The sequence below is a fragment of the Anomaloglossus baeobatrachus genome, chromosome 4 (assembly GCF_048569485.1).
Source record: "Anomaloglossus baeobatrachus isolate aAnoBae1 chromosome 4, aAnoBae1.hap1, whole genome shotgun sequence".
NCBI classification, from domain to species: domain Eukaryota; kingdom Metazoa; phylum Chordata; class Amphibia; order Anura; family Aromobatidae; genus Anomaloglossus; species Anomaloglossus baeobatrachus.
Genome location: NC_134356.1, coordinates 433,559,481 through 433,582,250, shown reverse-complemented (window position 1 = coordinate 433,582,250; position 22,770 = coordinate 433,559,481). Strand labels below are relative to the sequence as shown.

General features: G+C 46.1%; 1 protein-coding gene across 1 annotated transcript in view; it reads left to right on the top strand.

Annotated features, from left to right (window-relative positions):
- Positions 1-22,770, top strand: part of ETFA (electron transfer flavoprotein subunit alpha) — an 82,887-nt gene that overhangs the window by 26,594 nt on the left and 33,523 nt on the right. Inside the window, exons 7-8 of the mRNA XM_075342647.1 lie at positions 3,386-3,487; positions 16,250-16,318. Of these exons, the coding sequence (XP_075198762.1) occupies positions 3,386-3,487; positions 16,250-16,318 (171 nt within the window). The remainder of the gene's footprint in view (positions 1-3,385; positions 3,488-16,249; positions 16,319-22,770) is intronic.

Sequence of the window (22,770 nt, the reverse complement as noted above, 5' to 3'; positions counted from 1 at the left end):
ATAAAGAGAACAACATGTATAGTGCAATTTGTAACCTTGACGGTATCTGCAACTCCTTGGCGCTCCCCCACCCTCCTCAGTCACCTCACAGATCAGGGGGCGTGGCCTGCTCCCGAATTCTACTATTAGCCTACCCCCTGACAACATCTTCCATGCAGTCCTAGATGTGAGGGCATGGCCAGCCTCTCTCAAGCAGCAGTCTATTTAGCCTCTGCTTGCCCTCCCCCTTCGCTCTCCACTCCGCAACTATGCTCCCTGACCTTGGTCTGCAGTGAAGGAGATGTTATCAGGGGGCTGGCTGTGACTAGCAGCCAGGAAGAGGCCACACCCCCTGATCTGTGACATGACGTCCCAGAAGAGAGGGGGAGCACTGAGGAGCAGATCCACCATCACATTAAATTGCAGGTATTGCCAGGGGTACAAACTGCACTATTCATATTATCTTTATAATTTATGAAGGCATGGACATTAGAATATTTGTTTACCTCCCCAGAGTACCCTTTTTAAAGTTGTTGCTTCCTATCGTTCATTCTGGATCTCTATTGTTTACTTTCAGTGGATATAATTCTGTCCTGGCGATGCCATTACCCTTCCTCATAAGCTCTTAAACATTCACACAACAAAGAAACCATTGATGACTAGGACTAAAAACCTAACGTATGCCATTATATATCCAAACACATTTAATATATGTATTGTAACTGCAAAAAACTCACCTAATTGACAGAACTGTTAGTAAAGTGTAAAAACCACTCTGAACTCTGATCTCTGTTTGTAAACTGCCTTGTCGTCCCCCCCCCCCTTTCACCCCCTCCCACTGCTGGTTAACCATATATAACCATGGCCATTTTTTTCTCCCTCCTGTTACCCCATGCCATCCCAACTCATGCCTCCCTATTTTAACTTGCAAAATCAATAAAAACAATTGAATCCCACTTCCTCATAAGCTGTGTGTTCTTTTCAGCACAGTAGTCCTCCACCTATCTTGCTCCATTCATCCATGTTTAAGGAGAGTACCCCATAAACAACATTTACCACCTATCCACAAAATAGACTGCCACTGATTTGGAGAATGGGGGCAGGAGTCCTCTGTAGCAATGAAGTGTTAAGTGAGCATGTGCAATCACTGCTTCATTAACTGTCTAGCTCCTCTGTTACCAGAACAGCGGCCACACATGCTCCCTAAGGCTAGGTTCACACACTGCGTTTTTTTGACGCTGCGTTTTTGTGTGTTTTTGTGCGGCAAAAAACGCACCCGCGTCAAAAAACGCACGCGTTTTGCCGCGATTTGGTGCGTTTTTTTGCTGCGTTTTGCTGCGTTTTTGCTCACTGCGTCTTTATGCGGTTTTTATCAGTAAACAATGCCATTAAAGATTGTTGAAAAAAAAAAAAAGGTCTGATGTCATTTCCTTCTTCAATATGTTCTTCATTCTCCACTAGTGTATGCAATAGAGCAGACAGCTGCAGAACTACAAGGCTCAGCATCCTCCATCCAATAGTGTATGCAGGAGAGCAGACAGCAGCTGCAGAACTACAAGGCTCAGCATCCTCCATCCAGGACTGAATGCAGGAGTTTTTTGCCCCTCAAAAAAATGACGTGGGCTTCGCCATATTTTTGTATGCTAGCCGGGTACAGCAGGCAGGTACAGGCTGCCCCCAACCCCCAGCTGCCTATTTGTACCCGGCTGGGAACCAAAAATATAGGGAAGCCCTTTTTTTTTTTTTTTTTTTTTTTATATTTCATGAATTTCATGAAATAATTTTTAAAAAAAAATTGACGTGGGCTTCGCCCAATTTTTGTGTCCAGCCGGGTACAACTAGGCAGCTGGGGATTGGAATCCACAGTGCAGGGTGCCCATGCTTTCTGGGCAGCCCCACTGTGAATTGCAGTCCCGCAGCCACCCCAGAAAATGGCGCTTTCATAGAAGCGCCATCTTCTGGTGCTGTATCCAACTCTTCCAGCTGCCCTGATGCCGGGTGGCTCGCTGGGTAATAATGGGGTTAGGGCTAGCTGTATATTATCAGCTGGCCCTAAGCCCGAAAATTCATGGTGTCACGCCGATATTACACATGGCCACCATGAATTTCTAGTAAAGATAAAAAAAAAAACCACAACACACAGAAAAATATTTTTATTAGAAATAAAACGCAACACAATTAGTGACTCCATCTTTATTGAAATAAACCCCCCTCCGTAGTAATCCTGGGTCAGGGTCCCGCGCCGTCCAATCCGGATCCAATATCATCTGATCGGTTTGCTGGAAGGCAAAGCTATCAGATGATGTGTCAGGATCAAGTGCCTGAATCACATCACACATCAGCTGATTGTATAAAAGTCGTTTATACAATCATCAGATGCATCGGTGCAAAAAAAAAAAATACTCACTTATGTGCTGATTACCGGCAGCTCCTGGAGCGAGTCTGATCCCGTCCGATCGCTGCAGCAGCTGCCGGTAATCAGGGATGAAGTCTCCTGACGCATCCGCTGACAGGTTAAACCGGCCGGGCGCTCGCGTCACCGCGATACTTACGATCAGCTGATGCGTCAGGTGACTGCATCAGGTGATCCATCGCCAGGTCCTGCATCTATCGGAGGTGTCCCGGCCGTCTGCACACAGCTGGAGCGGCGATACCGTGAGAGGAGATGGGAGCGGGCATGGCACCGGGACCCTGCAGACAGGTGAGTATGACTTTTTTTTTTTTTTTTTCTACTGCTCACTTTTGTTTTCACAGCCGCTTACACCTCCCGCCCGAACATGGCGCTGCACGGCAGCATACATGCACAGGACTGGAGGTGGACGCGGTATGGTACCGGGAGGATTCACGCTTCTGTGTTTACTGACAGAAGGAATCCTCTTCCTGTACATGTCACTTTACTACCCACCTCCCTGCGTTTATAGCTGCGTTTTTGGTCTTAGAAACGCACCAAAATGCAGCTATTTGCGTTTCTCATTGCGTCTTTCAACATCCCATTGCACTCAATGGATGAAAAGTGCAGTGAAAAACGCGGGAATAATTGACATGCTGCGTTTTTGTGGCACCACAAAAACGCAGCTGAAAAAAACCGCTGTGTGCAGACAGAAAAAATGAAAACTCATAGACTTTGCTGGGGAAGCAAAGTCATGCAGTTTTCTAAGCAAAAACGCACCCGAAAACTGCGCAAAAACGCCACGAAAAACTCACTGTGTGAACTTACTCTAACACTTCATGACCACCGGATACTTTAGGGCCCCTGTTCTGATCAATCTGTTCAATATAGGGCACCTGGGTTGGATCAGAATTTCAGCATTAAAAATGATTCTAGAAGATTGGACTGGGAATAAATCCTAACACTCGTATGCCATAAAAATATAAAACAAAACTGTCCTTTTTTTCAATATTGTAGTAAGTCCTCCTGCACCAGTTGGGAAATCTGAGTGGTTACAGCAGAGCTTGACAAAGAGCGATCGTCCAGAGCTGACCAGTGCAAAGGTTGTGGTTTCTGGAGGTAAGTTTACAGAAGATGGTGTAACATGTATGCAGAATATTTTAGTTGGTGGAATATTTGTTGCTTCGAAATCCCAGTTTAAAAGATTTGGACTTTGTCACATTACTGAATATAGCAGTTTTAGAAAGCACAGTAGAGAAAAGGGTATTATTACTTTACCAATCCGGTGTTTGGGATATTGCTGCTCTTGAAAAAGGTAGATTGGAAAGCAGAACATTGCACGACTACCTACATCCCCTATTTCTTTACTCTATTTGCTGTCTGACTGAGCGGTCACCATTTCCCATTAGGGCTTTGTGCACATGCTGTTTTTTACAATACCAGAAGAATAAATTACATTTCTGAAGTCTCATGCACACACTACTTATTTTTTTTCTTGGGGATTTTAACCACCAAAGTGTTTTTTTTTCTTTTCTTTCATATTTCAAATGAATAGAAAAAAATATGCATCAAACAATACACTCAATGCATAAAAAAGTGTGTATTTTACACTTCATTTTTTCCTGTTAACATTCTGCAGTTAAACAAAAATGGCTGAATATGTGCACATAGAACTCCTAAGGCTATCAGTTTATGGGGCTTCTGGACCAAACCCACCAGATATACCACAATCACAGTATGGGGCCTTTTATCATGCTGAGTAGAGATGAGCAGATTGATCCAACACCCAGGTCAGTGGTACTTGCATAATGTCACATAGATGATGTAACGCCAGCCGTGTGAAATGAAATAATGCACCAGGGAAGCCAGAAGGTAAGAAATTAGCGGGCGTCATGTCTGTCAGGTATCACTGACCTGACTGCTGGATCAGAGTCCCACAAATTGATCTGCTCATCTGTAATGCTGAGAAAATCATTACTGAGTCTTTAAAGGGAAACTCACTAGGTTTTTCCCTTATGAGCTGCGGTCACCATCAGTGAGTCCTTATTTATAGCATTCTGAAATGCAGTATATAAGAGCCCAGGCCGCTGTGTAGAACGTAAAAATACTTTTAGGCTATGTGCGCACTAGAAATGTGAAGTTTCTCAAGAAAATTTCTTGAGAAACTTCTGCCAGTGAAAGATTTCCGGACCTGCGGAAAAAATCCGCACCAAATCCGCATGCGTTTTTGCCGCGGATTTGCCGCGGATTTGCCGCGAATTTGCCGCGAATTTGCCGCGGATTTACCGCGGATTTACCGCAGGTTTGTCCCTGCAATAAATAATAAAGATAATCGATAGACAGATAATGGATAGAGGGAAAGATGGATAGATGAATAGATAGATAGAGGGATAGATAGATGAATAGATAGATAGATAGAGGGATAGATAGATAGATAGATAGATAGATAGATAGAGGGATAGATGGATAGATAGATAGATAGATAGATAGAGGGATAGATGGATAGATAGAGGGATAGATAGATAGATAGATAGATAGATAGAGGGATAGATAGATAGAGGGATAGATAGATAGATAGATAGATAGAGGGAGGGATAGATAGATAGATAGAGGGATAGATAGATAGATAGATAGATAGATAGAGGGATAGATAGATAGATAGAGGGATAGATAGATAGATAGATAGATAGATAGAGGGATAGATGGATAGATAGAGGGATAGATAGATAGATAGATAGATAGATAGATAGATACAGGGATAGATAGATAGAGGGATAGATAGATAGATAGATAGATAGAGGGATAGATAGATAGATAGATAGATAGAGGGATAGATAGATAGATAGATAGATGAGAAAAACCTATATAATGTTCCACCTCCCTGCATTTTCTAAGCTGGCACCCTTTAGTGACTTTCATGTGGCACTTAGGCTGCTTTCACACCTCCGCTTTCTGGAATGCGGCACAATCCGGCACTTTGCATGAAAATCGCAACCGTTTTTTTTTGCTGCCGGTTGCGATTTTCCTGCATAGACTTTAATTAGTGCCGCATTGTGCCGCATGGCCTTGCGTTCCGTCCGTTTTTTGCCGCATGCGGCAGATGTAGCCAATGCGGCGGCCGGATGGAACGTTGCCTGGCACGTTTTTTCGTGCGGCAAAAAAAACCGCATTGCGCCGCATTCGGCCGATGCGGCACATTTTTCAATACATGCCTATGGCAGCCGGATGCGGCGCAATGCGGCAATAACCGCATCCGGCCGCCGCATGCGGTTTTTGCCACTGCGCATGCTCAGTAGCATGCCACAAGCGGCAAAAACCGGACTGGCCGCAAAGGAAAAACCTATGCAAAGGATGCAGTGTTTTCACCGCATCCGTTGCATAGCTTGCACAGCCGGATTGAGCCGCAGAGCTAAAGCCGGATGTGTGAAAGTAGCCTAAAGGGTGCTTAGCCTTGTATTTAGCCATAAAATAAATAAATAATTAAAAAAAAATGACGTGAGGTCCCCCCATTTTTTGTAGCCAGCTAGGGTAAAGCAGACGGCTGCAGCCTGCAGACCACCGCTGGCAGCTTCACCTTGGCTGATAATCCAAAACAGAGGGCACCCCACGCTGTTATTTTAAATTATATAAATAATTTAAAACAAAAAACGTGGGGTCCCCCCCATATTGGATCACCAGCCAAGGTAAAGCGGACAGCTGGGGTCTGATATTCTCAGACTAGGGAGGTCCACTGTTATTGGACACTCCCCAGCCTAAAAATAGCAGGCCGCAGCCGCCCCAGAAGTGGCGCATCCATTAGACGTGCCAATCCTGGCGCTTTGCCCCAGCTCATCCCGCGCCCTGGTGCGTTGGCAAACGGGGTAATATATGGGGTTGATGCCAGTTGTGTAATGTCACCTGGCATCAAGCCCTGGGGTTGGTGAGGTCAGGCGTCTATCAGATACCCGACATCACCAACCCAGTCAGTAATAATTAAAAAATAGACAACAAAAAAAGTTTTATTTGAAAAAACACTCCCCAAAACATTCCCTCTTTAACCAATTTATTGAAAAGAGCACAATCAATTCCACGTCCGGCGTAATCCAATAAGGGGGGGGGGGGCACGGCGATCCATACCATAGTCACTGTCCCAGTCAATGAAGAACAGAATGTTCCCCATTGGCTGGGAGAGCAATGCAGTGACCTGAGCTAACATCAATAGGTCAGCTCAGGTCACTGCAGGGGATGACGAGCGCTGCCATCAGGAGCATAGATGAGATCATTACCTTCTGTGATCATCTCCTGTACTGCTGACGTCAGCGCTGTCACTGACTTATCGCGAGAGCCCGTGACGTCACCGCTAGTGACAGTCTTGGGCCGCTCGCGAGACGGGCATAGACAGCGCTGACGTCAGGAGGCAGGAGATCGTCACAGCAGGTAATGATCTCACCTCCTGACAGCAGCGATCGTCATCCCCGCGGCTCCCAGCACTGCAGGATGTCCGTGTCTGCCTGCGCTGCAGCGTGACAGGCTGCTGACACTGCGGGCACACACTGACACCCTGCAGTGCAGGCAGCCGCGAGGCCGGAGCAGGACACACACTGCACGGGCACCTGGAGGTCGCACGGAAGTGCTTCTGTGCGGCGTCCAGGGAGTGCGACGTGTGTTTACTCTGCTCCTCTTCCTGGCATAATGACATCGCTTCCTGCAAAACCGCAGGCAGCGATGGGCATTACCGCAGGTAAATCGCGGCTATTCCGGTGGTATACCGCACATCATTGCTACCTGCGGAATACCCCCGGAATACCCCCGGTACCTGCGGAAATTAATGGACATGCACATTTTCTCAAGAAAGTTTCTCGAGAAAATTTTCTCAAGAAATTTTCTTGAGAAAAATCCGCACAGTGCGCACAGCTATTTTTTTTTCTCATTGAATTTCATGGGAAATGTCTGCACAAAGATTGCAGACATTTCTCAAGAAATTTCCGGGGCAAATCCGCGGGTAAATCCGCGGGAAAAACGGTCTAGTGCGCACATAGCCTTATAATACTCACCTAAGGGGCAGTCTGGTCCGATGGATGTCGCTGCTCTCCTGACCGGCGCCTCCTCTCTTTGGTGATCTCCGTCCTTCTTCTTCTTCTGAGGCCCGTGTGCATAACGTGTCCCTCTTCATCCACACAGGCCGGCATTGAGGTCCTGCGCAGATGCACTTTTATCTGCCGTGCTCAGGGAGATCAAAGTATTGCAGTGCGCATGCGCGGACGGTCTCTAAGCTTTCCTCGTGACTGCACATTACAGTACTTTGATCTGCCCTTAGCAGGGCTTATCGAAGTGAGCCTATGCTGGACCGCAATGCCAGCCTGTGTGGATAGAAGGATGACCAATATCGCAGCAGAGAGGAAGCAAAGGACCGGAGAGCAACGACACCCATGGGACGGGACCGCCCCCGAAGGTGAGTATTGTGGAGACATGGGGGTCAGTGGGTGCTCTCGTCCGCTGATCAGGCCGCCTTTAGAAAGACAGCATGGCCCAGGGCTCATCTCAACTGAACGCCGACCTCCTTAACCGTGGGCGGAACACTACTCAGACAACACAGGGTGAGGGAATCACAATATTAAGACTTTATTGGATCCCCAAACAATTAATGGCACATAGCACATAATATAGTACAGCATTATGGGTATTGAGAGATATTGCAATAAATAACTCTTAAAACTTAACTTTTACTAGAATAAATTAAAAGGCCATTAGTCCCATAAAACCACACATACAAAAATAGAAAAACACAAGAGAATTGGCTCTCAAAGCTCAAACAAGACCAAAACTCTTGTGAGGCACAGTTATAGACCTTAATCCCCAGAGGCCTCTAATACAGCATAAGCTGATAGTAGCACTCAAACACTTCCAAACGCCAGTCCAAGGGGAACCGCCCCTCTGGATATGCTAAGGATTGTAGTACGGGGATAAAAAAAAAGGTGAGAATATAAGTAGCAATATCACTTGGTGACTTCAAGTGAGACAATATGGTTTAAGCAAGTATCAATAGTATATAACACCATCTGCTCACATATAACATAGAAAGATCTCACCCAGTATGGATACAGGAACCGCTCCCAACGTAGACTTTCTTCATCGTTCCTTATGGGAGACCCAGACCATGGGTGTATAGCTTCTGCTTCCGGAGGACACACAAAGTACTACACTAAAAAGTGTAGCTCCTCCCTCCGAGCATATACACCCCCTGGATGACCACATCTAGCCAGTTCAATGCTTTGTGTTCAGGAGGTCACACACACATGCATTCTCATCTGATTTTTGATTTTTGATTTCAAAGAGTTGGAAGAAAAGCGGGTCCAAACTGGACTCCCGGCATGTCCCTTCACACCCCACTGTGTCGGCGGTGCTGTTAAGGTTGATTTACAAGGCTGGAGCCTTACATGCCGCGCTCCTTCACCATCCCTCGGGCTCTGGCTTGAAGTGGGAGCCATCATGGTTCTCACTGCTTTGCAGGAGATCGGTCTCCATCCGCAGCCCTTTCAGGACCCTGCCGGACAGAGCGCTCACCCCTCAGGGACCTGGCCCTGCGTCTCATAAGCTAAGTATTGAGACGTTATTGAAGGGTCCCTTGTGCATTTATTGTGGGGAGAGTGTGTTATGTCACTGTGCTGTGATTTCCGGCCGGTTCTCTGGTTTTCTCCTGAGAACCTCGCCGAGGGTGCCTGCTCGCCGGCCGCATTGTAAAATTTAGGCCCCGGCTTCGGCTGCGGCCTACTTTCGGTTTCACTGCCCCTGCATGTCAGTCATGCAGAGGGACAGTGCGGCGCCGCCCACCGGCCGTTCAGCAGAGGGGAGGACACTCCTCTCTGAGGAGATGTTTCCCTCCCCTGTATATCCCCTTGGCCCTCCGGTTCCCGCTCTTGGACTAATCCCCCGCCCCCCCTCCTCATTCCGGCGCCATTTTATCAGCGTTCACACACTGATCGGCGCTGGCTGCTGCAGCTCTGCATCTGTCTGGGGGTCCAAGCTGTGGAATCCGGAGGGCACACAAAACGGCCACAACCTCTGGTTGTGGACTTTCTTGTACTCTCTGGGGGTCATTCTGAAGGAGTGTGTTCTTTACTGCAGAACCTCCACCTCAGCAGCATGTCTCTCACTAGGAGCAAGGCTGCAAGGCTTTACTCTATATGCACTGCATGTCAGCTCATACTGCCTGAACCGAGCACATATCCACATTGTGATGCCTGCTCTAACATGGTGGTGCCTCAGCCTGGAGTCTCCCCAGGGGTTCCTCCGGCTGCTCCAGCCCCGGTGGCTGAACCCCCGGCTTGGGTAGCATCGTTTTCTAAAGCTATCTCCCAGTCCTTTGCCGACTCCATGGGACAGCTGTCCCGGACTCTGCTGACCATGCATCAGCCCCCTTCTCAGGGCGCCTCTGCTGCTCCGACTCGCTCTGCAGAGCTCACAGAGGATTTTTCATCTGTTCCCGGACCCCGTCCTCCTAAACGGAGACGCAGGGACTCTTCTCCTTCCTCGTCCCACGGCTCTGATTCACGAGCTGAAGTGCAGGGCGAGGAGGATGCCTTTACTGTGGGCTCGGACGCTACCTCTATGTACCCCATTGATTTATCTGAAGGGGATGCGGATGTTAGTGACTTGATTGCGTCCATTAATTCCGTACTGGACCTCAATCCACCAGTGTCAGAGGAACAAGCCTCTCTGGTAGAAAAACACCAGTTTACCTCACCTAAGAGAGCAAGGAGTATGGTTTTTTTAACCACTCCAGTTTTCAGGCCACTGTGACCAAGCCCAGGGCCTGTCCTGACAAACGCTTCCCAAAGCGTAGTTCTGATGAACGTTTTCCCTTTCCACCAGAGGTGGTCAAGGAGTGGGCTCATTCCCCAAAGGTAGATCCTCCGGTGTCTAGAATCTCAGCCCGGACAGTTGTATCTGTGGCCGATGGCACCTCACTTAAGGATCCCACTGACCGCCAGGTTGACCTTCTGGCCAAATCTGTATATGAGGCAGCAGGGGCCTCGTTCTCCCCGTCTTTTGCAGCGGTGTGGGCTCTTAAAGCCGTCTCTGCTTCTCTGGAGGAGATGCATTCCCTCACCAGGGACTCTATGCCCGAAATGGTTGCCTTAACTTCCCAGGCTTCGGCTTTTTCATCCTATGCCATGTCTGCCATTCTGGAGGCTTCTCACCGCACGGCGGTGGCTTCCGCTAATTCCCTCGCGATCCGCAGGATCTTGTGGCTTCGAGAGTGGAAAGCAGACGCTTCTTCTAAGAAGTACCTTGCTGGGCTCCCCTTTGCTGGGTCCCGGCTGTTTGGTGAACAACTGGATGAAATTATTAGGGAAGCTACTGGCGGGAAGAGTACTTCCTTGCCACAAACTAAAACCAGGAAACCTGTCCAGGGCAGGAACTAGTCGAGGTTTCGTTCCTTTCGTTCCTCTAACTGGTCATCCTCTAAGCCCTCAGCCTCGTCCACTAACTCAGCCAAGGATCGAAAACCCAGCTGGCGCACGAAGCCGCGTCCTCAGAAGAGCGGAGGAGCCGCTGCCATTAAGGCAGCCTCCTCTTGACTATCTGGCTGCGCCAGCAACGTCCTTGGTCAGTGGCAGGCTCTCCCACTTTGGCGACGTGTGGTTCAAACACGTCTCCGATCAGTGGGTGCGGGATATCATCTCCCACGGCTACAGGAAAGAATTTTCTGTCCACTCCCCCCTGCTCCAAAGCCGCCGCCTTCTCTCAGGCCGTGGCTTCCCTGCAGGCCAACGGAGTAATTGTACCGGTTCCCGCCCGGGAACGGTGCAGAGGTTTCTACTCAAACCTCTTCCTAGTCCCCAAGAAGGACGGTTCCTTCCGGCCCATCCTGGATCTCAAGCTTCTCAACAAGCATGTTCAGGTGCGGCACTTTCGCATGGAATCTCTGCGATCGGTCATTGCCTCAATGACCCAGGGAGATTTTCTAGCATCCATCGACATCAGAGATGCCTATCTGCATGTGCCAATTGCAGTTTCACACCAGCGATGGCTACGTTTTGCAATCGGAGAGGAACATTTCCAATTCGTGGCTCTCCCCTTCGGGTTAGCCACGGCCCCTCGTGTATTCACCAAGGTCATGGCAGCAGTGGTTGCGGTTCTGCACCTCCAGGGGTTGGCAGTGATTCCTTACCTGGACGACCTTCTAGTCAAGGCTTCATCCAGTGCAGACTGTCAGCGGAGTGTCTCGCTCACTCTCGCCACGCTTGTTCAATTCGGGTGGCTTGTCAATCTGCCCAAGTCCACTCTGACCCCGACCCAGGAACTTACGTACCTAGGGATGCAATTCGAGACTCTGCCGGCACTTGTGAAGCTGCCCTTAGTCAATTAGCAGTCCCTTCATCTGGCGGTACGCTCTCTGCTGAGGCCCCGCCGTCATTCCATCAGGCACCTCATGCAGGTGCTGGGTCAGATAGTGGCGTCAATGGAAGCGGTTCCCTTTGCCCAGTTCCATCTGCGTCCCCTGCAGCTGGACATCCTCCGCTGTTGGGACAAGCGGACCTCTTCCTTGCACAGGCTAGTGGCTCTGTCGCCACAGACCAGGAGCTCTCTTCAGTGGTGGCTTCGGCCCCTCTCTCTGTCCCAGGGACGCTCCTTTCTGGCCCCGTCCTGGGTGATTCTCACCACGGACGCCAGTCTATCCGGCTGGGGAGCAGTGTTTCTCCACCACCGAGCACAGGGCACTTGGACTCCGTCCGAATCAGCCCTCTCGATCAATGTGCTGGAAATCAGAGCTGTGCTCCTAGCTCTCGTAGCCTTTCACCACCTGTTGGCGGGCAAGCACATTCGAGTCCAGTCAGACAACGCGACAGCAGTTGCCTACATCAGTCACCAAGGCGGGACACGCAGCCGCCTGGCAATGTTGGAAGTTCAACGTATCCTTCAGTGGACGGAGGACTCCAAGTCCACCATATCCGCAGTCCACATCCCAGGCGTAGAAAACTGGGAGGCAGATTATCTCAGCCGTCAAACCGTGGACAGCGGCGAGTGGGCCCTGCATCCGGCAGTGTTCCGGTCAATCTGCCGCAAGTGGGCCACTCCGGAAGTGGATCTAATGGCATTCCGGCACAACAACAAGGTCCCGGTTTACGTGGCTCGCTCCCACGATCCTCAGGCCTTGGCGGCGGACGCGCTGGTTCAGGATTGGTCCCAGTTCCGTCTGGCCTACGTGTTTCCCCCTCTAGCTCTCTTGCCCAGAGTCCTGCGCAAGATCAGAATGGAGGGCCGTCGGGCCATAATCATTGCTCCAGACTGGCCCAGGCGAGCTTGGTACCCAGACCTGCTCCGTCTGTCCGTAGAGGTGCCGTGGCATCTCCCGGACCGCCCAGACCTTCTCTCACAAGGTCCGTTTTTCCGCAGAATTCTGCGGCTCTCAGATTGACGGCGTGGCTCTTGAGTCATGGATCCTGACGGCTTCAGGCATTCCTTCCGAGGTCATCTCCACTATGACTCAGGCTCGGAAGTCTTCCTCGGCCAGGATTTACCACAGGACTTGGAGAATTTTCCTGTCCTGGTGTCGCTCTTCCGGCCATGCTCCTTGGCCGTTTTCCTTGCCGACCATCCTGTCCTTTCTACAGTCCGATCTGCAGCTAGGACTATCCCTCAATTCCTTCAAGGGACAGGTCTCGGCTCTGTCAGTGTTGTTCCAGCGGCGTATCGCCCGACTGGCCCAGGTGCGCACCTTCATGCAAGGCGCATCTCACATCATTCCGCCTTACCGGCGGCCTCTGGATCCCTGGGACCTCAACTTGGTCCTCACGGCCTTACAGAAACCCCCCTTTGAGCCTCTTAGGGAAGTTTCTTTGTTTCGACTTTCACAGAAAGTGGTCTTTCTGGTGGCCATAACTTCTCTCAGGAGAGTCTCTGATTTGGCTGCGCTCTCTTCGGAGTCACCCTTTTTGGTTTTTCACCAAGACAAGGTGGTTCTCCGTCCGACTCCGGACTTTCTTCCTAAGGTGGTGTCTCCTTTCCACCTTAACCAGGACATTTCATTTCCTTTCCTTTGTCCGGCCCCTGTGCATCGCTTTGAGAAAGCGTTGCATACTTTCGATCTGGTGCAGGCGCTCCGGATCTATGTGTCACGCACCACTGCCCTTAGGCGGTGCACCTCTCTTTTTGTGCTGACCACAGGTCAGCGCAAGGGTCTCTCGGCTTTTAAACCGACCCTAGCTCGTTGGATTAGGTCGGCCATATCCGATGCCTACCAATGTTCTCAGGTGCCCCCCCCGCCGGGGATTAGGGCGCACTCGACCAGAGCTGTCGGTGCCTCTTGGGCTTTCAGGCACCAGGCTACGGCTCAGCAGGTATGTCAGGCTGCCACTTGGTCTAGTCTGCACACCTTTTCGAAGCACTACCAAGTGCATGCTCATGCTTCGGTAGATGCGAGCTTGGGCAGACGCATCCTTCAGGCGGCTGTCGCCCATTTGTGAAGTTAGGTTTTGCCTACTTCTCAGTTTCTATTTATTTCCCACCCATGGACTGCTTTGAGACGTCCCATGGTCTGGGTCTCCCATAAGGAACGATGAAGAAAAAGAGAATTTTGTTTACTTACCGTAAATTCTTTTTCTTATAGTTCCGACATGGGAGACCCAGCACCCTCCCTGTTGCCTGTTGGCAGTTCTTGTTCCGTGTGTTTTCACCGGCTGTTGTTGTAGACAGAGGTTCCGGTTATTCCGGGTTTTACTCTATCTCTACTTGTGGGTGGATGTCCTCCTTCAGCTTTTGCACTAAACTGGCTAGATGTGGTCATCCAGGGGGTGTATATGCTCGGAGGGAGGAGCTACACTTTTTAGTGTAGTACTTTGTGTGTCCTCCGGAGGCAGAAGCTATACACCCATGGTCTGGGTCTCCCATGTCGGAACTATAAGAAAAAGAATTTACGGTAAGTAAACAAAATTCTCTTTTTTTGCATCAGGGTTGACTTTCCATATTCACTGTCATCCCCTGTCCGTCTTTCTCAGGAAGCAGTTTCATGTGGGATTAAATAACCATCCCTTTAGCAATACATAATTTGCAGATAATTTTCCTTGTATTCCCTTACTCCCGACGCGTTTCGTATTTGTTTACTCATCAGGGGAGTTATTAGTAAGGCTTCTGCTGCTTTATACAGCCATAGAAACTGCAAATAGTCCTGGGCACTCCTGTCTCACATCAGCATGTGCGTTCTGTGTCAAGCGGCAAGTTATGTTTTAAGAGCTATTTATTGCAATATCTCAATACCCATATTGCTATACTATGTTGACTATTACTTGTGGGCAAGTGTTATTGGATAATATCCAGCACATAACCAGCAAAACATACAAATGTAACAGGCAACAGTTTCTCACCATTCCGCTGGCTCACCAGGGATTTAGAATGTCCGTGCCTCAGAGCTTCCAGGGCTACTTACTCCAATCCAGGAGCACCCTGCTTTTGGCGGGCGCCCACCGAGAATGGAATAAGCCAGATTTAGGAAGCTGGCTGAGGTCTGCAAAGTCTGTAGCCATGTGACCAAATTGTCCCAACCTGGGTTTCTTCCTTAAGTAATCTCTGGTATGATGATGTGATATAATCCTGGCAGCCGGAGTCGAAATCCCTAGACTGTGGTACGGTCTCCAATCGGGATTGGATTCCCTAGATTGAAGCCATGTAGCCAAGTGATCCTCTAGTCGGAGCCTAAGTCCCTAGACCGAGTCCACAAGGCATCCTGGTTCTGATCCCCTAGCCACCTCCTAAGAGCTTAGACTGGATCATGCAACATCCATCAACAACTGGTGACTCCAAGAAGTCCCTTTTCATAGCCCGCGCCTTCCCTTAGGATATACTGTGCCCTTATCGGATTGGTTGTACAAGGTTGCTTCTCCTATTGGATGAATTTCAAGCTGCATGGATAATGTTCATTTAAATGATGTGGACAGAAAGACTGAGGATATTTACATGTAGTCTGCAATACACAGACTAGACAATGGCCACTGAGGTAATTTACATTAGATTAGCAATACACAACTACATTACAATGAATGCTCAGAAGGGTCTGACAGAAACAATAGTTTAGCAAGCATGAGTTAACACATAGGAGAACAATATGTCTGGCTAATGTAAGAAATTTAACCCACGACACACATTGAAAAAGTCTGTGTCGTCACAAGTATAATAAAGGTATTTTTTACGCTCTACACAGCGGCCTGAACTCTTATATACAGTATTCTGGAATGTTGTATATAAGAGTTCTTTGGTGGTGGCCGCAGCTTATGGTCACCAAGTCTGGTGACAGGTTCCCTTTAATGGCTATACGGTACATGGAAATGATAAACATAACTAGCATATGGTTTGCATTTTTAAAGGGTTATACTAGTTTTTTTTTCTCAGGTGCACACCACTCCCCTCTCCATCGTCTTCCATCATGGGAAAGGTTCACTCCTTATGATTGATAGTTGAGGCTGGCGGTATGGCTGAGCAACTGGCCCAAACTGTGCGCTTTTCCATGCTGCTGGCACAGGTGGCTTTGGAAGGGTACAAGTCACTGGCTAATTTGTATTTTTCAGATCTTTATGTATCATAGAGCTGTTATGCGTATTCATATTTTTCTGAATTTTGGTGTGCAGCTTTCACTTTATATAAATTATGACTTTAGTGATGTTGCCCAGCTTCAAAGAGCTTGCAAACATGCGTGCCTTGCCTAGCAGTCTGTTCACCTTTGATACACTGCAGAGGTGGCCAGCAAACTATGCAACGAGGTATAAAATTAAATGAAAAATTCCTCCATAGTTAAGAAAGGAGAGAAATTTTAGGAGGTAAATTGCAAAGTTATTTATTTTTACAAGGACTTTCCAATTGTAACTATTTTATCTTTATGAGAAAACCCTTTATTCTCAATCCTAGGTCGAGGTCTGAAGAATGGCGAGAACTTTAAACTACTGTATGATCTGGCAGATCAGCTGCATGCTGCCGGTAAGTTTTTCTTTTTTGGGGTGGGGGGGGGGTTTTAAACAAAAAGTATTCACACCCCGTGAGCTTTTCCACTTTTTTTTTCACATTACTACCACAAACTTGAATTTATTTTATTGGGATTCTATGTGATGCACCACCACTAAGTAACAAGTATTTGTGGTGTAAAGGAAATAATACATGATTTTCTAATTATTTTACAAATATAAATCTGAAAATATTGACGTGCATTTCTATTCATCCCCCCTGTAGACAGATCCATAAATAAAATCCTAAGTGACTTATTCTCTCCAGAATTAAGAAAAGCGAAAATGAGAACTATGTTTGAAAAAAGCACATCCCAAGGAAGTAAAATAAAATCAGCAATTTTTTAAAGATTTTATAAGAAGAATCCGTAGATGTACACAAAAACACTAATTACAATAAGTTAAAAGCCTGCACAAATCGATGTGTACAGGGAAGATCACGGTCTATGATCAAAATAATGAATCACATGGAATCCAAGCATAAAGTATCAAAAAAATAACATTGCATCAAAGTACACATGGAGAATACCGATAGTGAATGAATAAATACCAATCTAGTAGATAGGGCTATAGATGAAGTAGTTGTTCTGTTGCTCACAGGGTCGTATTTCAATCTCTATAGGTATCGCCAAATCTTGGCTTCCTCATACCTTCATCATATTAACTTTTCAAAAATGTTTCACGTTACACCCACAGTCCTAAATATATTTTATTGGAATTTTATGTGATATACCAACACTAAGTAGCAAGTATTTGTGACATGTAAAGTAAAAAATACGTGTTTTTTTAAATATATAAATCTGAAAATTGTGACGTGCATTTGTATTCAGCCCGCTGTAGACTTGATACCTCTAAATACAATCATTAGGAGTGACCAATTGCTTCCAGAAGTCACATAATTAATAGAGTCCACCTTTTGTGTAAATTTTTTTTTTCCGTATAACTACAACTGTTCTGTCAAGGCCTCAGAGGTTGGTTTGAGAACATTAGGGATCAAACAGCATCATTAAAACCAAGGAACACACCAGACAGGTCAGGGATAAAGTTGTGGAGAAGAGTTAAGCAGTGTTAGCATATAAAAAAATAGCCCAAGCTCTGAATATTTCATGGAGCACTGTTCAATCCATCATCTAGTAATGGAGGGAGTATGACACAACTGCAGTCTACCAAGATATGGACGTCCACCATTGTTCTAGCAAGGACAGCGAAGTTAGTCAAAGCTGATAGGAAGATGGATGAAGCTAAATATAGGGCAGTCCCATAGGAAAATCTGTTAGAGGTTACAAAGACTTTAGACCGGGTCGTAGGTTCACCTTCCAACAGGATAATGACCCCAAACACACTGCCAGAGCTACAATAGAATAGTTTAGATCAAAGCATATTCATGTGTGTGAATGACCCAGTCACAGTCCAGATCTAAATCCCATTGAGAATCTGTGACAAGACTTGAAAACTACTGTTCACAGACGCCTCCATCCAATCTCACTGATCTACATTTTGCAAAGAAGAATGGGCAAAAATGTCAGTCTCCAGATGTGCTAAGCTGGAGAGACATAACCCAAAAGACTTGCAGTGAAAGGTGGTCCTACAAAGTACTAACTTAAGGGGGCTGAATACAAATGCAAGTCACAATATTCAGATTTATATTTTTAAAATATTTAGAAAGCCATGTATCATTTCCTTTCAAGTTCACAATTAGTTCTCTGTGTTGATTTATCACAGTTTTGGATGTAATGTGAAAAAATGTGGAAAAGTTCAAAGGAATGAATACTTTTTCAATACACTGTATATGACAAAAGGGATTAATCTGACCACATTCTTGCACAGGTCCAGGCAACTGATATTTTTATCTTGGTAGGTAAATTGCACACAACTGTTTTTGAATATAAAGTAAAAAGCATTTCCTCATAGAGCTCCAGTTGGGTAATATGCAATTAGTCTTGGACATGACAAGATTTCATTAAATGTTTATTTTCTAGTTACAATCACTAGGACAACGGTCTAAAGTATGCACAAACATGGATGTTTATTCAGCAACAAATCTTTTAGTACAATTTAGGAAAAAATAAAACACAATCGTACCATATGGAAGATTACATGTATTGCTTTTAGTCAGTGAAGCACCGGTGTTCAAAAAAAATTTAAAATCTGAATAGTTTTTAATGGCTTCCTCTGTCTGCATTGTCCAGATAGTGTAGCCAGTGTCGCTTTTTAACCTTGTTAACTTTCCTCTGTTTCTGTAGGAACATCCAATGTCTTTGCTATTTTTTTTTCTTTGTGCAAGGCCTTTATTATCTCATCATGTAACTTTTTGGACCATTCTTTTGGCAACACAAGATTGTTAGTAAAGTAGAGGCCATTGCCCATGAGTAATAAGAAATAAGTTAAGATTACTCAGGAAAGATGCCTGAAGCTGGGGGCTGGCTATACATCTTGTTAGCTGCTAAAGAAGCTCTATTGAGGACTACAGGCACTTGTCCTTAAAGGGTTGAATAATTTTGAGACTGCAGGTCATTGAAACCGACATTTTGTGTTTGAATTTGGAGAAACCACTTGTTTTATATTAGTTGTGTGGCATTATATAAACCTTTAACCCTTTAGTGATCACCAATACAACTTAACTGACTTGAGATATAAGTGAATAGCATCCCCTGATGGGTGACACCCTGCTGCATCCCTTTTTGGTTCCAACCATGGCTGCTTAACCCCTTAAATGCTGGTGTTAGTGACTACGCCATTTAGATGGTTAACAGTTGGAGGGGGCTTCCTCTTTAACCTCTTTGGCGTCCTGAGATCATGATTGTATAGTCCTGATGGTTGCCATAGTAATTGATGGTCAAATAACGGCCTTTAAAGTCTGCCGGCTACGGTGACCTTTCAAGTTAGCAACACTTAGGTGGTGAAAATAACATTTTTCTTTCTTGTCATGTCACTTTGCATTAATTCCTGAAAAGCAGCTGAAGGGTTAATAAACTAGCTGACAGCAGTTGTAAATATGTCGAGAGGTCCTGTTTTTAAAATGGTATTCATTTGGGGGATTTTCCAATCTATACACTACAGTTCAAAAGTGTAGGGTCACTTAGATATTTCCTTATTTTTGAAAGAAAAGCACATTTTTTTCAATGAAGCTAACATTAAATTAAACAGAAATACACTCTACACATTGCTAATGTGGTAAATGACTATTCTAGCTTCAAGCATCTGGTTTTGAATGCAATATCTACATAGGGGTATAGATGCCCATTTCCAACAACCACCACTCCAGTGTTCTAATGGTGCATTGTGTTTATTGTATTTGCTAACTGTGTTCGAAGGCTAATGGATGTTTAGAAATCCCTTGAAAACCTTTGTGTAAGTATGTTAGCACAGCTGAAAACAGTTTTTGCTGAATAGAGAAGCTATAAAACTGACCTTTCTTTGGCCTAGTTCAGAATCTGGAGCATTACATTTGTTGGTTCCATTAAACTCTCAAAATGGCCAGAAAAAGTGAGAACTTTCATGTGAAACTTGACAGTCTATTTTTGTTCTTAAAAATGAAGGATATTCCATGCGAGAAATTGCCAAGAAACTGAAGATTTCCTACAAACGGTGTTTACTAATCCCTTTAGAGGAGAGCACAAACGGGCTCTAACCAGAGTAGAAAGAGAAGCGGAAGGCCTCGCTGCACAACTGAGCAACAAGACAAGTACATTAGAGTCTCTAGTTTGAGAAATCGACACCTCACAGGTCCTCAACTGGCAGCTTCATTAAATAGTACCCGCAAAACGCCAGTGTCAATGTCTACAGTGAAGAGGCGACTCCGGGAGGCTGGCCTTCAGGGTACAGTGGCAAAGAAAAAACCATATCTGAGACTGGCTAATAAAAGGAAAAGATTAATTTGGGCAAAAGAACACAGACATTGGACAGAGGAACATAGGAAAAAAATGTTATGGACAGATGAATTGAAGTTTGAGGTGTTTGGATCACACAGAAGAATGTTTGTGAGTGCAGAACTACTCAAAAGATGCTAGAAGAGTGCCTGACACCATCTGTTATGCATGGTGGAGGTACTGTGCTGGTCTGAGGTTCCTTTGGTGCTGGTAAAGTGAGAGATTTGTACAATGTAAAAGGGATTTTGAATAAGGAAGGCTATCACTCCATTTTGCAACGCCATGTTGTATCCTGTGAACAGCACTTGATTGGAGCTAATTTTATCCTACAAAAGGACAATGACCCAAAACACACCTCCAAATTATGCATGAACTATTTAGGGAAGAAGCAGGCAGCTGGTATTCTATTTGTAATGGAGTGGCCAGCCCAGTCACCAGATCTCAACCCTATTGAGCTGTTGTGGGAGCAGCTTGACCGTATGGTATGCAAAAAGTGCCCATCAAGCCAATTCAATTTGTGGGAGGGGCTTCTGGAAGCATGGGGTGAAATATCTCCAGATTAACTCAGGAAATTAACAGCTAGAATGCCAAAGGTCTGCAAAGCTGGAATTGCTGCAAAGGGAGCATTCTTTGACGAAAGCAAAGTTTGAAGGAGAATATTATTATTTCAAGTAAAAATCATTATTTCTTTGTCGCTCCATTGGGAGACCCAGACAATTGGGTGTATAGGCTATGCCTCCGGAGGCCGCACAAAGTATTACACTAAAAGTGTAACGCCCCTCCCCTTCTGCCTATACACCCCCCGTGCTCCCACGGGCTCCTCAGTTTTTTGCTTTGTGCGAAGGAGGCAGACATGCACAGCACAGCTCCACAGATTAGTCAGCAGCAGCTGCTGACTATGTCGGATGGAAGAAAAGTGGGCCCATATAGGGCCCCCAGCATGCTCCCTTCTCACCTCACTCTTGTCGGCGGTGTTGTTAAGGTTGAGGTATCCATTGCGGGTACGGAGGCTGGAGCCCACATGCTGTTTTTCCTTCCCCATCCCCCTTAGGGCTCTGGGTGAAGTGTAGATACAGCCCAGCACTAATGTAAATTGTGGTAACAATTAAAATATAACCTTTATTGGTTCATAGTTAAAAATATTAAACCACACAACACATACGGTTGTAGAACAACCAAGTAAAAATGGAGCAAATGTAAAACGCTCCTAATATCACCATGGAAGGACAAACCTCACACTGGGGGGGAGGATAGAGTAACCTCCCACCACGGTGATAGAGAAACAAACAACCCCAACCAGGTTGTAAAAATTACTGAATTATACACACAAGACAGTATAGTCCAAAAGACAAAATTCTAAAGATGTATGAAGAAAAATTATTTTAGTTGTCCAATATATAGAGGGGGGGGCCAAACACAACAGCCTCACAATGCCCCTCAATTGGCAACCATCTGACCTGATGTGCTCCTAGACCTCCCAACGCGTTTCATAATATGCTTATTCCTCAGGGGACTATGGTCAAAAGAGAGCTGCAAATAATAAACACAAGGGTCAGGTTGCTATTCAAGTACAGTGTATAGCAAAAAGGACGTATAAAGCAAAAAGCAACGTATTTACCTTCAGACAGTCTCTTTTATTGGCTATATCCCGAAGGTGTTCTCCAACACGCCTCCTGAACTCTCTGCTTGTTTTGCCCACATATTCTAGACCGCAGCTACATCTTGCCTTATATATTACGCCTCTCGAGCGACAGTTTATAAACTCTCTGATCTGAAAAATTTCTCCTGTTACGGAGCTCGAGAAGCTTTTACCAGTCTGAATATGCGGGCAAGCGACACAGCCACTGCATTTGTAACATCCTTTGATGTCCGAGTGTAACCAACTGATTTCTTTGGGACGTACAAAGTGGCTGTGTACGACTCTATCACCAATGGAGCGACCTCGCCGATAGGTACATTTTGGAAGAGTTCCCACTACATCACCAATATCCAAATCCATTTTCAGGATGGCCCAGTGTCGCTCAAGAATCTTACGTACTTCCATGGAGCAGTTATTGAAAGTGGTGATAAAGCGGAACTTCCCATCCATTGTCCCTTCCTTCTTTAATGAGGGAACTAATAGACTTGTCCTATCTCTTGATAGTGCCGTCTGAAATGCTTGGGAAAGGACCTGATCGGGATAACCCCTTTCCCTGAAACGGCTACGTAAGTCCTCTGCTTGGTCAGAGAAATGCGAGGGGGTCGAGTAAAGGAACACCTTCATACATGTGGTAGATAATTATTATTAGCCTCATTGTGATTGGGAGGGCGTTCCTCTGCACACTCACAGGATATTTAAGGGTGGGAGTTTTGAAAGTCTGGTGCTGTATGCCAAGGCCCAGACATAATATGCTGGAAGTCTGTCTAACTGAAGGTAAATACGTTGCTTTTTGCTTTATACGTCCTTTTTGCTATACACTGTACTTGAATAGCAACCGGACCCTTGTGTTTATTATTTGCAGCTCTCTTTTGACCATAGTCCCCTGAGGAATAAGCATATTATGAAACGCGTTGGGAGGTC